This window comes from Phlebotomus argentipes, unplaced genomic scaffold (genome assembly GCF_947086385.1).
Source record: "Phlebotomus argentipes unplaced genomic scaffold, Phlebotomus argentipes genome assembly scaffold_18, whole genome shotgun sequence".
Taxonomy (NCBI): Eukaryota; Metazoa; Arthropoda; class Insecta; order Diptera; family Psychodidae; genus Phlebotomus; species Phlebotomus argentipes.
The window spans coordinates 2,324,082-2,339,297 of NW_026776177.1; the positions used below are offsets into that span (position 1 = coordinate 2,324,082).

Consider the following 15,216-nt stretch of genomic DNA (forward strand, 5'->3'; position numbering starts at 1 on the left):
CAACATACAATTTTCACTAAATATCAAAAAACTTACTACCGCGAGATCTTAGTGATGTTAAATTCAACTCTTTAACCTCTGTCCGCCATTTTGAATATCCTCTAGACACATTTTACTCATTTATTCAGCCCCTTTGACATAGATTGAGCCCAAATTCTAGTATGTTATAGCTGGCCTCAAGACCTTTCCAACGAACCATCACTTAAGGATCTAGGCCCATCCAAGCCTATGATTTTAAGACCCAAATTTCGAAACCTTAAATGGCCATAACTTCGCTTCTAATTATACGATTTGATTAATTTTGAGTTCATTGGGAAGGTCTCGGAAAATGCAATCTCTCACTTAAACATCAGAGCTTGATTAAACTACCGCTAGGGGCGCTGAAATGAATAAACGATTTTCGAACATTCAAAATCGATTATCACAGTAGAAACGTTAGGCAGTTTCTAGCTATTTATAGCAAATACACGTCCTCAACTCAAGGAAAGACTCTGAGGATTTGACCCTCAGTTTCCTGCGCAGATCCTCAATGCCACACTTTATCGAAGGCCTGGCTGAAGTCTTGGAACTTGTCTAAGAAGGCGTCCGTGCAGAAATTCATTCCATCTGTTCCACTGTGGCATGATTTTCTCTCTAAATCCAAGTCTAAATCCAAACTGATGATCTGGGATGATTTCGCAGCCACGAATAGACGATTTAAGACGTTTAAGAAGCAGCTTTCGAAAGACTTTAGAGAGAAAGTCTGCAATCCTGCGCACAAATTCCTGTCAGCAAATACAAAGGCAGAGTTTTGGACTGATTTTAATTTATTATTATTGTAATTTCTAAAACCGCAATACAGAGTATTCTTTATTTACTTTCCATTATCTGGTAAAATTCTGAATTACTATTCATTTTCTTTTTCATTTAATATCATCTTGGAAAATACTCGCAATGTCTCCATTCAAAAAACAACAATTTATGTGTGTGTGTGTATGTTGGAGTATGTGAATTTTATCTAATTGCAAGTTACATTTCTTTATGTTTTTCTTTTGTCTCACTTTCATCTTATCTTAACTACAATAATCCACTTCATATCATCATTCTCTTCTTGTTTTTTCTTTTAAATTATACAAATACACTATATATAAGAGCTCTGTGGGTTGGTGAATTTGTCACTTAAGAAAGCTATTTTACGGAAAAATTGTATATTTCGCGAGAGAACTAAGAAAAAAAGGTTTAAAAATACAGCCATTTATAGCAAAAAAAATATATAAATTACAAAGACAAGAAAACATTTAATTTCTGGAGGACAATAAATTAAATTAACATCTTTGCTCTGCTGTTTAGACAATTTATTCTTAATACGCTTCTTTTTATTCTAAGGAGGAATAATTTAGAAAAAGTTTCCCTCAACACTTTTCATCTTCTTTTACTTGTGGAGATTAAACCTGTTTAACTGCATATTAATAATTTCTTTTCATTTTGTTGAATATTCTATTGAGTTAAATATGTTTTTTTTCATTTCTTTTAATCATGTAAAAAGTCTTTAAAGTCGCCGTGAAACACTTTTATGGGCAGTTTTTTTTAGTTAGTTGAATATTGTTCGTATATTTTCGTCACTTTTCTTCTTCTTCTTGTCTACACAATAAATCCTCTATAAACACTTATAGAAAAATTCTTTTATAATGACAAATATACGTATATATATATATATATATATATTGTGATGTCTTGAAGGAAGATTCATTGAGTTTTACAGATTAAAACTGCGGAATATTTTGGTTGTGTAAAAAAATTCTCCTCTTTACGAATCATTTGTTGCGCTAATTTGGAATTTTTCTCTTCATTTTCTTCCAAATAAAAAAGTGTTTTTTATATCTTTCTGTATATATAAAAAATTACACAAATCTCAATTATATACTTAAATATTTATATCAAAAGAATTGTTCACTTCTCTCTTTTTTCGTCATGTAAAAAATTGGGGAATTGGTTGGAAAATGCCCTTCTTCCGTCCAGACACAAAAAATTGAACTCTGTTCTTCTCAAACATCGCCAAGCCTCTCTCTCTGTGACTCCTCTTCCTTAGTCCACTCTGCCGTAGCGCGGCACCACGTCCTTCTCGATCCAGAAATCACAATTGGGATAGTCCTCGGCGGAGAGGGCGTCCTGGCCGATGAGGAACACGGGCCTCCGGGATTCGTACTGCTTCATCTCGCCGTGGGAGACGTAGTGGTAGAAGAGCTGCTGGATGGCCGACACGTAGCGCCGCTGCTCGGGCGTGTGCGGCTCGTAGCGGCCAAAGATCGCTTGCACGTCGGCATCGGCGTCGGCCACATTGATGGGCTCCGCCACTTGGGTGACCACGTAGAAGGGCACGGAAGTGAGGGATCTGGCAACGGTGAGGAGCGGACAGACTGTCCGGATGTCTGAGATCATGGCCACGAGTCCCTGATACGTCTCGCCGTATCTCTTGAGCGCCTCATCCGTCAATCCGCGCTGCCCAATGGCGCTCTCCTCCACATGTCGCCTCACCAGCTCCGGCGTCCACTCCTTGTGCTTCAGCCACAGCTTCTCCGAGTGGCTCTCGTGCGCCGTGGTGCCGATGACCATCTTCAGCGGCGTCAAGTCCCTCTTCCACACATCAATCGCGTGCTCCTGCAGAATGTCCCCATCCAGAGACACATACTCATGGCGCGTGGATGCGTTCTCCGTGCGCGACGGCAGATCCGGCGACACACGACGCCAAGTGTCCGGAACGGCGTCCAGGAGACTCGTGCCGGACAATCCGCGCAAGCACGCGGCGTCAGTGCACTTCTTCACCGCCTCCACGAGCACTTGATTCTCCCTCTCGTACTCCTGCAGCGACTTCCCGGGGAAGATGGCCGATCCCGAGGTGATCCAGGAGCGATGGAAGAGATCCTTGGCCTGCGGCGAAGCCACCACGGCGGACACCAACGTGGCTCCGGCGCGATGGCCAAACAGCGTGACGGACTTGGGATCGCCGCCAAAGTGCACAATATTGATCTGAATCCACTTCAGGGCGGCAATTATGTCAGACAAGCCGTAGTTTCCTGACCTCGGCGGATGAGCGGAGCGCGAGAGGGCGTCCAGGGTGAGGAAACCGAAGATTCCCACGCGGAAATTGGGTCGCACAAAGATCACATCCCGAGCGCGAGCATAGCGCTTGGATGGTCGCATCTTGCCAGGAGAGTCGCCTGAAAACACAGAGAAAAAACCGTCAATTCTCCGCATCTTTCAGCACTTTCGGCATTTGGACAGAAAGATTAATTCCAATGCCTTTTCCCAAGATAAATTTGAAGCAATTTCAAACAATTAATTCGCATGATTCGCACTATTAAAGAAGATTAGTCAGTTTGTGAACAAGTGGCCAGCAAATTGTTTTTCCTCGCTGCGCAGTGAAATCTCAAAAAAAAGAAGAAATAAATAAATTGGCGCGAGGAAAGAAAAGTGCTCTAATTGAGGCATCTTCATCATTGTCGGAAGAAAGTGTTTTCCTGCCCACAAAACTTTCGCGCGTTGCTCGCCAGCGCGGAACAGAAAGATGAGATTTCTCACCTGAGAGGGATTCAGCGCCGATCAGCACGACCACGGGCAGTGGATTGTCATAGCGCACGTGAGGAGTGACCACGTCGAGTGTGAGGCAATCCTCCACACCCTCCACTGTGCCATTGGCCATCAGCTGCAGGCACACGGGCGTGCTGTTGTGCGCCAGGAAAGTGCCATTCCAGCAGTTGTCAATGTTGTCAATGGGCTTCGACGGGAGCCAGCGATTCTCCTCCACCGGCGGCTGAGCGTACGGAATGCCCCTGAAGACGAAAGCACCGTCGTCGTAGAGACCCTCAACGGGTCCGCACGATGTCACCGCCTCCACATATCGGCCGTCCTTGATGGGAGCCGAAGTCAGCTCCGTCTTGCCGGAGAACGTGAATGCACAGATGATGCCCACGAGCAGGAGGAACACGAGAATTCCAGCAACTATTGCAAAGTCGTCTGCAAGTGGAGAAGAAGTCAATTTTACTCATTGCGACGGATCAGTGATTCTGAAGACTGAAGCATTTATGCTTTCCGTGAAGTGTTTTGTGCAACACTAAACACACATTCATCATCATCATCATTATTATAGATTTGTGAAAAGCTTTTCACACTTTCACTGCTGATTAAATGCATCTAGATTAATCATAACAGCACCATAAATTAAGCATTCCTGGGTGTGCAGAAGAAGCTCCAGTGCGAGATATTTATGATCCAAGGGGAAGATAATTCGGCTAAATAGTGTACATACATCATACTTCCTAAGAATCTCAGACATTTCCAGAACTTCAGCAGTGCTTAAAACATGCGTTTTCCTTATTTTTTGCTCCCTTTTCGGAACTGTATAGACTTTTCCAACCTTTTCAACTGCTTAAAGAATCATAACCTCAAATTTAAGAATCTTTGATCTATAAAGACGCCATTTTACTTGTGTGACTCTGAAAACTTACGGAGAAACAGTATTTAAGAAATATTTCAATATTCAATCACTCTTTTGGGTGTTTTTTGGAACATAATCAAAAAAATATATTCAGAATCCTTAAAAGAAGCTTTTTCTGAGTCTTTTAAATCCAAAAATAATCGAAAATAAGCTGAATTTCGTTATCTCACAATAGAAAATCAGTCAAACAACTTCTGAAATAGACGAATTTGTATCCTAAAATCCCAGAAACAATATTTTAGAGGTTATGATGAATCTTAATAATAAAATCTTCATAAGATTTCATTATTATTTTGCTATTAAATGGAAATTAAACCAACTTAGGCGCAAAAATGAATAATTTAAAGACATTGAAGGTTATTTAGTGGCAAAGTTTGTCTTAAATTCATAACATAACCTCAATTTATTGTGTTAATTCCTCTTGAAAGTGACTTTTGAATGGACTATATTGAAAATACTCAAGCATTTCCACTTCCACATACTTCCACTGAGCTGTACACCACTTCTCACCCTAATATCTCCCCTTTGTTGTGATCCAATGCTTGCAATATGCGATATCGCGCCACCAGTGGAGGCAAAGGATAACCGCTTGATTCAATTACAATAGCAATTTATAATATACAAACACTGCACAAAGCGCTCTTTTGAAGCTCGTGTTTGAGAATCACTGAGAATTAATGTGGCGAAAAGGAGACAAATTGTCTCCTCTCCTGTTTTTTTTTTGAGCAAAAATCTCATGCAACACACAGACAATCGGAAGGAGGAAGAGGTGGTGAACAGAGAGACACAGTGTCTCTCTTCTGCCTCTGAATGGGAAATAAAGGAAAAGTGATGTGACACAAAAGGGGGAACACAGCACACAATACAAGACGAGGAAAGAGAAAAAAGAAGCAATAAAGGCAAACCTTTAGCAACTTTATAGTGTTCATCATCCGAAGCGATGCGTGTGATTGTGGCAAAAAAATTTTTTATATTGTGTGAATTAATTGAATAAGAGATGTCTTCTTTTCATATTTAATTGCATTCAATTTGCTTTTGTGATAAGAGAGTTGAGATATATTTTATGCCAAGCACAACTCACCAAGTGAACATTGATATGATCGTATTCTCTCGAGCCATGGCTTGGGTTTGTCCGCGGCGCCGGCTTCCTCGGCCTTGTCCTGTGCTTTCTCCTAAGACGAGAAAAAAGAAAACTTGGTTTCAGAGGAATTCCAACGGTAGGCGTGAATAGATCATTACTCACATCTTTGCTATCTAACTTAACAGTCTCGAGATCGTCCTCTGCTGGCTTCACGGCGGCGGCACGATCTGTGGTGTCTTTGGACTCTGGCTCTTTTGTCGAGTCATCGAGGGTCTCCATGGACGCCAGGCCGGCCTTATTGTGTGGCCCATTGCCCAATTCCACATCGTCATTGGCTCCACCCGATCGCAGCCTTTTCGGCAGAATGTTGCTAATCTGTGGCAATCTAATGGCATTCAGTAGTCGCCTCTTCTGAGACTGTTCGGCAGGTTCCTCCGCGCCCTCCTTCGCGCCCTCCGCCTCCACAGTCACCTTCTCCTCTGCAAACACACACAACACACGAGTCATTAGACACCGACTGTCTCAGCTCTTCCCGCTGTCAACTCACCTTCTGCCTTCTGATCGGCACTTCCGTTCTCCGTTGCCAGTTTCTGCTGATCCGCTTGCCGCTTGAATGGATTCCGCAGGCGAAAATTGTTGAAGAAATTCACTCCTCTCGCCCTGTTCTCATTGTTTATGTTGTCCTCGGTGGGTTTGTCCTTCTCCTTCGTCTCCAGCAGCTCACCATCCGCCCCATCGCCCTCCTTGCCGGCCGCCGTCTTGGCGCGCATGAAGAAGCCCGGCATCTTGATGCCCCCAATTGGGATCTTCTTCGGCTTCACCTCTCGCCCCTCCGCCGTCACGGGCGTCTCCTCCTTCGCCGGCTCTGTCTTTGGCTCCTCCGCCACCTTCACAATCTCCTCGCCATTCTCCGGCGAATTCACCGCCGTCTCCGCGGACTCCGTGGCCGTCTCAGTGGGCGCATCGTCACTCTTCTTGGCGCCAGCATCATCCTTGTTGAGCATCTTGTCAGTCTCCTTGGGCTCCTCACCCTCCTGCGCCTCATTCGGCCCATTCTCCTTCTCCTCCGTCTCACCCATGACCGCTCTGTCCTCAGACGCAATCACGTGCACGCAAATTAATCACCTGACACCAGCGATGGCACCTGAAAGATGATAAATTGAGGCACACTTTAGAGATCAATCACGCCAACAACTCTTCTCTCTCGCTGGGTTAAACGTCCAATTTTGCCTCTAAATCAGTTGCCATTTCAGCAGATAAAGAAACGCTCGATATACAATAAACACACGGCATTTCCTGAATAACTTTTAATCTCCCTCTGGAAGCCCATTGTTGCCTCTCAATCGTGCCTTCTCGCCTCCTCATCCAGCAAAACCCCGTCAGCTCTTTTTTTTTCACCACCCATCAAATACAGAGAGAGAAAAAACCCAACCAATATCGTTCTCGTTTTACAGTAACAGCTCGCTTTTTTTGCGCCTCCATCGGACTACCGTGGAGAGAACACTTTAATATGGAAATTATGTGACCAAGAGAGGAATATCAACTAAAGGGATCTCGCTCTCTCTCTCTCTTCACGTGTTCAGAAGGCGTAACACGCAATTATTTCGACTATGGCGCGCACAAATACACACATTCATGATTGCGAGAGGGCAGAAAAAAGAAGGCAATCAGTCAGAATTTTCTTCAATTCTACCTCCCCGAAGAACAACACGCACAAGTGAACTGAGAAAAGTTGACTTTTGCCAAGATTCTGATGCCTCAAAACTCAATATCCCAATCATTTCCACAAAAACCAGTCGACAACATAATGTTACAGCAAATCACTTGAACTTCCTACAATTGCCCATTGTGTGCCTGAGAATTGAATGTAAGTTATGTAATTCGCATAGAATTTGTGTCAACAGCATTTTCAAATCCAATCTGAATGATTTCACAGGCTCGTGAGAATATTTTCCGCACTGAAAAGCCACTGAAATTTTTTCCAGGAATTGCTTGTGAAGTTTAATCGAAGAGATTTACTTCGTGTGTGAACCAAAGGGTAGATATTATGGTCAGAAGTGGTGTACAGCTTGAAAGGAAGTGTTATGAACTGAAAATGATAAAATATTTAGAATATATGCATTGCAAAAGCTTCATTTTCAACAAATTGAGGCATTTTCTTCATTATTTTGCTTAGAAAAATCAAATAAATCGCTTTTTTAGGTTATGTTATTGATTTAAACCAGATTCAGATAATAAAATAACCCTCAAAATCATCTAATTTGTGTTTCAGCTGAGAATTTTTGTCTTTTTTAGTAGAATTGAGCATTTGCGTTCGCAAAAACTCCAGATTAGTTAGAAAACAGCTTAAAAGTCAATCATAACCTCAAAAATGTCAAAGAGAATTCTCTTTGTTTAGTTATTTTTGCAATTTTGTGCTTTAAAATGACAAATTTAGTCTCATTTTTAGTGGAAACATTGTAATATTCGCCATAATGACTCATTTCCAGACTTGAAGTATTTTTTAAGAAAAAATTCATAACCTTACAATTTATTCTGAATTTTTTTTAAAGCATTTTCTGAAGACTAAACTAGAAAATCAAGATAGAAATTGTTCATGAACAAATTCTAGGACATTAAAATCATTTTTTACAGTCTGAAAACTAAGCATTTGAAGCTTAGCTTAGATTAGCTTTGTGATAAATCAGAAATCAGTTGAAGGAGTCTAAAAAACGATGGAAAATGCATCTTTATGGGCGTTCAGAAGTGTGTGAAGTGTCAGGAAGTGTTGTACAGATTCAAGACATATTATCTTCTCCCCCTTGGTGTGAACACAACTTGATACCATTCCTCTGTCAGTCACTGTGTTACTATTGGGCGCTTTAATGGGAGTCTTTTTAACCTTCGCCGCGACAAAATGAGAATTCTGGAATGATTAAGATCACTTCTCGCACGATCAGGGAACAGTTTTGAGGAACTTGTCTCATTGCCTGGCTGGCAATGAGAAATGGGAATTGGTAGCATCATGAGATCGGTGAGTGCCATAAATTTCCAACGCGACCCTCACGGAAAAGGCGACAAAATTTCAAAACCAGGCGTCGGCGATAGATAAATACATCCACCGTTGATCGTGGTGACTTTTTTATCGGCTATATTTAACGAGCATGCAGTGGAAAGAAATTCTCATCAAGGCGGGAGTGAAAGATTTGTTGGAAGAAGGAGAGAGATTCTCTAAACTGTGCGGCGTGCGCTTGAGGGTATCCGCGGCAGTTGGGGCATGATTTCGCGGAGATCACGAGTGGCGAAAGAGAGCCAGAGAATATTTGTGCAGAAAATTGAGAGCATGCGAAGGAGGGAATCCAGCTGTATTTTTCTTGTAGTATACGGGATAATGTGAAAGAAATAAGACGAGTTGGCTCTCGAGCAGCCGCTATTTTACAATTTTCCTCCTCTTTTTCTGCCTCTTCGTCGCTTTGCAATTCTCTTTCAAACATAAAAAAAAATTGTGCCTTTGTGCAGTGTTTGACTGGGAAGAAGGAGAAGTGCGCTTCTCTCACTCATGTTTTCTTGGGGCGCAGAAATGCTTCGCTTTTCGCATTTGTGTGTTGGTGAGGAAACTGTGAATAAGAGTGCCATTGTAGATATTCTTTGATATTGGAGTTTTATTCAATGATCAGTGTTGAATTCTCTTCCCTTTGGCACTTCTTTCTCGCCTTTCCACAGCATCTCGCCTTATATTTCCACTTATATGGTCCGTTTCACGAGAATGAAGTAGAAATTAAAGTCTTCGACTTTAATATAATTTACATTGGACGCCTTTTTTTTTCTTCCCTCTCTCATCATCATTGTGAATGAACCATCATATAATAAAGGTGAACGGGAAAGAGAGGGAAAAGATCGTTTAAGAAGTAAAAACAAGATCAAAGCCACACACAAGAGAGTGTCCAAAGAAAGTGTGTGTGTTTTTAATTTACGAGAACATTGGAGAGTCATAAAATTTTATAAGCCTTCCTTCACGTGGATTATATTCTTAATTAGAAACTAGATCGCCTCAGGGGGGTTTTGATTAAATGCAAATGCTTTCAGATTGCATGAAATGTTGAGGAATTCGGGCATTTTTTCCCTATTTTGTTTGAACAGGTGAGAAAAAAGGGCATTTTATTTAGTTATTGTCACGAGCCAATCATTTTTCCCTTGTGAGACATTCGTCATTGTCTCTTGCGAGGAAGCATGAATTGTGAAAGAATGTTCCCACAATCGCCCTCTAAAATTAGCACTTATTAATTGGCAATGACAGTGAAGAGATGCTGGAGAAGGATTCTGGATGATCTTTGGCCCCATCCAAGAGCAACAAGATCTCCCACAGCAATATCTCTCATAAGTAGCATAAATTGAGTGCACCAGAGCGCAATAGAGTAAATAAACTCAATTATTGATCATGATCTCTCTCGCGCCACCACAATGCTGATCTTGGTGAGGCAAATCCGACAAAATCTCGGCCGAAGGAATGGTGCGAGATCATCATTTTCAAGTGTGGCAAATGGAATGCGCGCGATCACTTGAATTCATATGCCACATTGCTCCTGATGCCCTTTCTTTCCCACTCGCGCATCCACACAGCAATTAAATAAACATCGACTCAATGGGATTCTCTGGGTGTTATCTGAGTCATTTCTCCGGTCGTCTGTGATTTGTATGAACCATTCTTGGGGTTCGCCAGAGTTCGGAGGGGGAGGCTCATCTCTAATTGCATTAATTGTGATAAATTGCCGAAGAAATCACAGTTGTGCGCTGAGCACAAAAGGGCCAGAGAGAGAGAGAGAAGAAGAAATGCTGGAGACATTGTGAAAGTGAAAATGCGGGCATCATCAAGTGTGTAATCTTTTTGTTTGGGCCACTACTGCGGGAAATTCTCTTCTCCTCCAGAGATCACGACGGTCTCTATCATCTCTGACATTTGTCATCTGACTTTGGGTGAATGCATGATTAGTTATCAGGTAATTTAAGATCTATAAATAGGCGTTGCACTGCGTGTTAATTTTCTCGCCTTTGCGGTCTGATCTTTCGTGATCTTCACACTGAACTTTCCTCCTCGTCTCCAGATGGAACATTCTCAGGATTCTTTATCTATTTTAGAGTCAATTCGCTTTCATAAGGGGGAAGAAGATCTGTTTCTTGGCTTTCTCCAAATGCCTAAACACTGGATATCGAACTGAAAGATCAGAATTGAGCCATAAATTCTTGATTAATGTAAATAAGAGGTCGTTGCAACTTTACATTCATTACATTTTATATAAGATGTCAAAAGTATGAAATCGTAAAAATGCATTGCAAATTCATTACATTTACAAAGCTGAAAAATACACATGAAAATCAAGAAAATTGACAATAATGACGTTTTCAGATTATTTGGTACAAATTTATTGGATTTATGTCCCAGCGAAGACATTTTACCGGACAAAATTGGCCACATGTCGCGTCTTAAACAGCCCCAATGTCAGAGATATTACTGGGATTTACTATTTAATCCTGTTGAAGTGATTCTAAGCGTTTGACAGCTGAAATTCATATTAAATAAACTCTCCACTGAATCTTGCAACGCTTTCTCGTTTGTATTTTACTCATACTTTATACTAGCGCCGCCGGGCGGCCGCCATAATAAGCTGTGAAAAGCGTAAGGTTACTGTCAAAATTCGTAGCTTTTACGAATTGAAATACGCAATCTGTAAAGCTGCAACGACTCGTTATATGGCTAATTAATACCAAATACATGGCAGTTATTTTATCAAAACATTTATCATAGCTTTGTTTAGCTTTTACATGAATGCCTTACTGATATAGATCAGTGTAATCAATATGTGTGCCACATTCATCTGGGCCTCTTGCAATCTGTGGCTTTCCTTCTCTCACTGAGAAACAATTCCGTGTGGGTTTTCCAGCATGATTTACTGGATGATCTATTTGTGTGTTGTTCTAAAGATTTTCTCCCTCGGAATTGGGGACTTTCCGCGGGAAAAATGCGCGTAAAGCATCGTGAGATGATGAGGCGGAGAAATGTGTTGATTCAGTTGTGAACTGTTTAGAAGAGCATCTTTTGGGATGATTCGTGTGACATGTTAATTTAGTGTTATAATGAGGAAAAAGGGCTTTTAATTTCACTTCACTCCAGGTGCAAAATTAATACTGCCGTCACACAGCGCTATAATCTTACATCAATCAAATTGGAAGAGACCCACCACACAATAATCTCTCCACTTCTTCTCCACTCTTTTGTTGTGCTCTTGTGCGCGCGGATGAAACGACGGCAATCAAGGTGGATTGGCGATGATGGGGACTCCAGGCAATCGAATGGGGAGGAGGGGAAGGAAAAAAGATGTGAATGATCATGATTAAGAAAGACCTTCGTGTCCAGATTCTTCACTATTTTTTCCAACCATATTCACCACTCTTGGATGCTCTCAATTGATGGCGATTGCGCCACAGATGATCTTGTAAGGTGTGTATTTCAGGGAATCAAAGTACCAAGAAAGAGGAAATTGTATGTGTTGTCCAGTTTCTTGACCCTTTTCCACGAACGAGAATTTAATTTATGTTTTTGCTCCACGTCTCTTCTTCCCTCTCGCTCGCGCCCGTGCCATTCTCAAGCCATCAATAAAGACCCAAGCAGCGATCGATCAATCTTCTCGCCACAGTCCGTTCATCCCTAGACTTTTAGCTTTTGTCTACCACGATCGCGAGCACTATTTGCGAAGATGAGGCGCCCTTGTGGCGTGGAGAATCCGAAAGGGTGGAAGATCTTAATTACAAATTTGTCAAGATCATTTGTTACTCAGCAAGAACGATCGGTGGGAAAGAAATTCCTCAATCATGTTCCATCACAATGGCCAGAAAGAGAGAGAGATGAAATTGTTGATCCATTGTGCCTTTCGAAGTGCATTCTTGCTATTAGATTTCCACCACTTCACACACAGCATTGAGATATTCTCAACAATTTCTTATCCACTTGTAGTGTTCCAATGTTGAGTTTTTAGACTAAAATACCATCTCTTCGCCACACTGTTGAACATTGTTTCATGAAATGCTTGTACAGAGAGTCAATTTTCCATTCTAAACCCATGAAGAACTGTCTCAACAAAGAGAGTGAGTGAAAACTAGCACATCTTCTTCAAATTTTTATTGTTTCTCCAAGAATATTCGGTGAAAATTGAAACCTCAATGCCTTGTTTGTGTCTCATTTTACGATTTTTTGCTCCTCCAACGGCCACAAGAAGGCGACTCTCAACTCTTGTGGTGTTCACCAGTACATTTTGGGTGATTATTTTCAAATTTTCTGTGCGCCAGAGCGCAAAGGCATAGAGGGAAGTCCTCATTTCACCTCGTGACTCACAGAGAAATCCACTCTGCACTCGGGAAATCGATACATCCAAGCTGATGGTGCCTCATATCTGGGTCCATCACGAATTCCGCATTGTCGGTCAGCGTTGAGCTGTTCTCCAAATGTGATTTGCTGGAGAGCGAGAAGCACAAAAGAGCTGAGAAAGCACCCTCAACAGTCATGCAGAACTCTCGAAAAAGAGTGAGAGATATTTATGAATAGTAACGTCCCGATTCAAGAGATACGAGAGTGAATTTATTTAACTGCCCATAAAGGCCCTCAAACGATTGTGGGGCATAAAATGTTGAAATATCGCAGTCAATGTCTAATAATTCAAGGGGAAAATTGTGCATCCTGAGTGCAGTGGAGACTCTGGAGAATGATTATGGGATAAGAAAGCGTGTATTTGAGAAGTCTTGTGCTGTTTCAGCAGTAATAAATGGAGTTTGTCAAAAAAATATGATTTAGTACACCTTGAAGCCACGCCCACTCGTGAGCTCCGCCCCTTTGAAAGTGACACATTGCAGAATTAACGTGAAAAATGCAAGATTTAGTGTTAAAATCACAATGAAATTATTCCCACATCTCAGAAACACGATACAATATTTCACTCCGACTCCTGACATTAGAAAGTCAATATATAGTTTGAGAAGCACTTGCCTTCATCTCTCCCAAGAATACACACCACAATATCTCCACGGCACGAGGGCGAAAGGTGAAGAGTGAAGGTGTCTTTAGCAGGAATTTCAACATTCCTCGTAGTCTTTTCCACTGACGTGGAATTTCCTGAGAAACAGGAATCCCGAGAATGAGGATAAAATTCAAAAATAAAACACTCTGCACCGCGATAATGACGAAATATCAATTGGGAACCCCTATTTTATTCCCTCGGCGACGGCTGACGATGGAGACGGGCTCCGATGAGGGAAATCAGAGTGATAATAAATAAAATGCCTTTTGTTGTGGCCTTTGTCGCCCTCTTCCTTTCTCTCTCTCTCTCTGTCCATGTTCGAGCGCGCAAGGGAAGAGGTTTATTGCCTCTAATCTTCACTCAGGCAGTGTGTTAGCGAGAGTTGTGTCAGGACAAAGGACGGGAAAAAAACACACACAAACACACAATTGCTCGTATTTAAAGAGAGAAGCAGGACAAGTACTGTTCCTCCCTGACCTTCGTGCACCCCAGAGCAGAGCGAAAGGGATGGCAAAACAGCCCGCGCGAGGGTAACAAACTTGGGGTGGAAGGGAGGAAAACGTGTGTCGACAATTTTTAACCATGTCCCGGAATATAGCTAATAAATTCATCTCAGCGATTTTTCACATTTGACTCTGGATTACACAGTCATCGCCCTTGTCGTTTTTGGCGGCAAATCCCCACCCCACACGGCACACACGGGCGCGCGGTGAACCACCCTGTGCTCGTAGGGGTTGTTCCGCAGCTCCGGCTACTCACCGCAAGGGTGCCTGTGATGGCGTCACTCTCTCGGTCGGAAAAATTCAGGGGGGATTTTTAGGAGGCGGAAAACCCGCGCGCACTTCCCCGGCGTGCCGCCAGGATCGCCAGTGTAGCAATTACACCCCGATTATCGATTTTTGCGGCGTTTTTTCACCTCTCCACCTTTCATCCCTCTTTTCAAGCCATTTTCCGCCCTAAACGTGTAATTTTACACGCACAGCTCATGTTACGCGGTGTCTCATGGTCACAGTTGGCGATTTTGGGGGGCGCAGAGCCGCCCGGATCGGGGCGGAAAGGCGGCAAAGGGAATGGCGCACAATTTTTTCCCACCGATCTTTTCTCCGTGCGACTTTCACCCTTCTCGCAGGTTCTGTGCGGACTTCTTTGGCCACTGAAGCCGTCCTGCAGAAGCGCGCTTTGGGTTTGATGGTGAGAAAAAAGAGCGGTACAAACCTTAGTTGCTCAGGCAAATGCGCGCTTCTTCTGCTAAACACACAATAAATCCTCTGAGAAAAGGGAATTCACACACACACACCAAATCGACACAGCATGGAATAATCCACTCAAAAGTATCCTTGCAGGGACCTTTTGTCCCTTTTCACGGCAAAAACAAGACTTCTGCCTCACAGCATCCGACAAAACGATGCAACCACTCCAGCTTTCGAACAACAACTGAAGCCAAAAACGTCACGGATAGCCCTCGCCAGGGCCGCACTGGGCAGTGGAAAGAGACGCCGGCCCAGCAGTGCGCGCGAAAGAGAGCAATATGGCTGCGCCAATAGGCATGCACTGCACATTGCATACACTCGGGCGAATAGGGGCGGCAATTCAAAGCATAACTGCTGTTGATTAAA

At 42.6% G+C, this 15,216-nt stretch overlaps 1 protein-coding gene across 1 annotated transcript; it reads right to left on the reverse strand.

Moving 5' to 3' along the window:
• Positions 1-1,076: 1,076 nt before the first annotated feature.
• On the reverse strand, positions 1,077-15,031 carry LOC132260830 (neurotactin). Its single transcript, XM_059759190.1, has 6 exons — positions 14,816-15,031; positions 6,103-6,699; positions 5,718-6,034; positions 5,556-5,646; positions 3,559-3,993; positions 1,077-3,197 (listed from the first exon to the last, which is right to left on the reverse strand). The coding sequence occupies exons 2-6, from the start codon at positions 6,632-6,634 to the stop codon at positions 2,065-2,067; spliced, it is 2,508 nt and encodes an 835-aa protein (XP_059615173.1). The 5' UTR covers positions 6,635-6,699; positions 14,816-15,031; the 3' UTR covers positions 1,077-2,064.
• Positions 15,032-15,216: the final 185 nt, after the last annotated feature.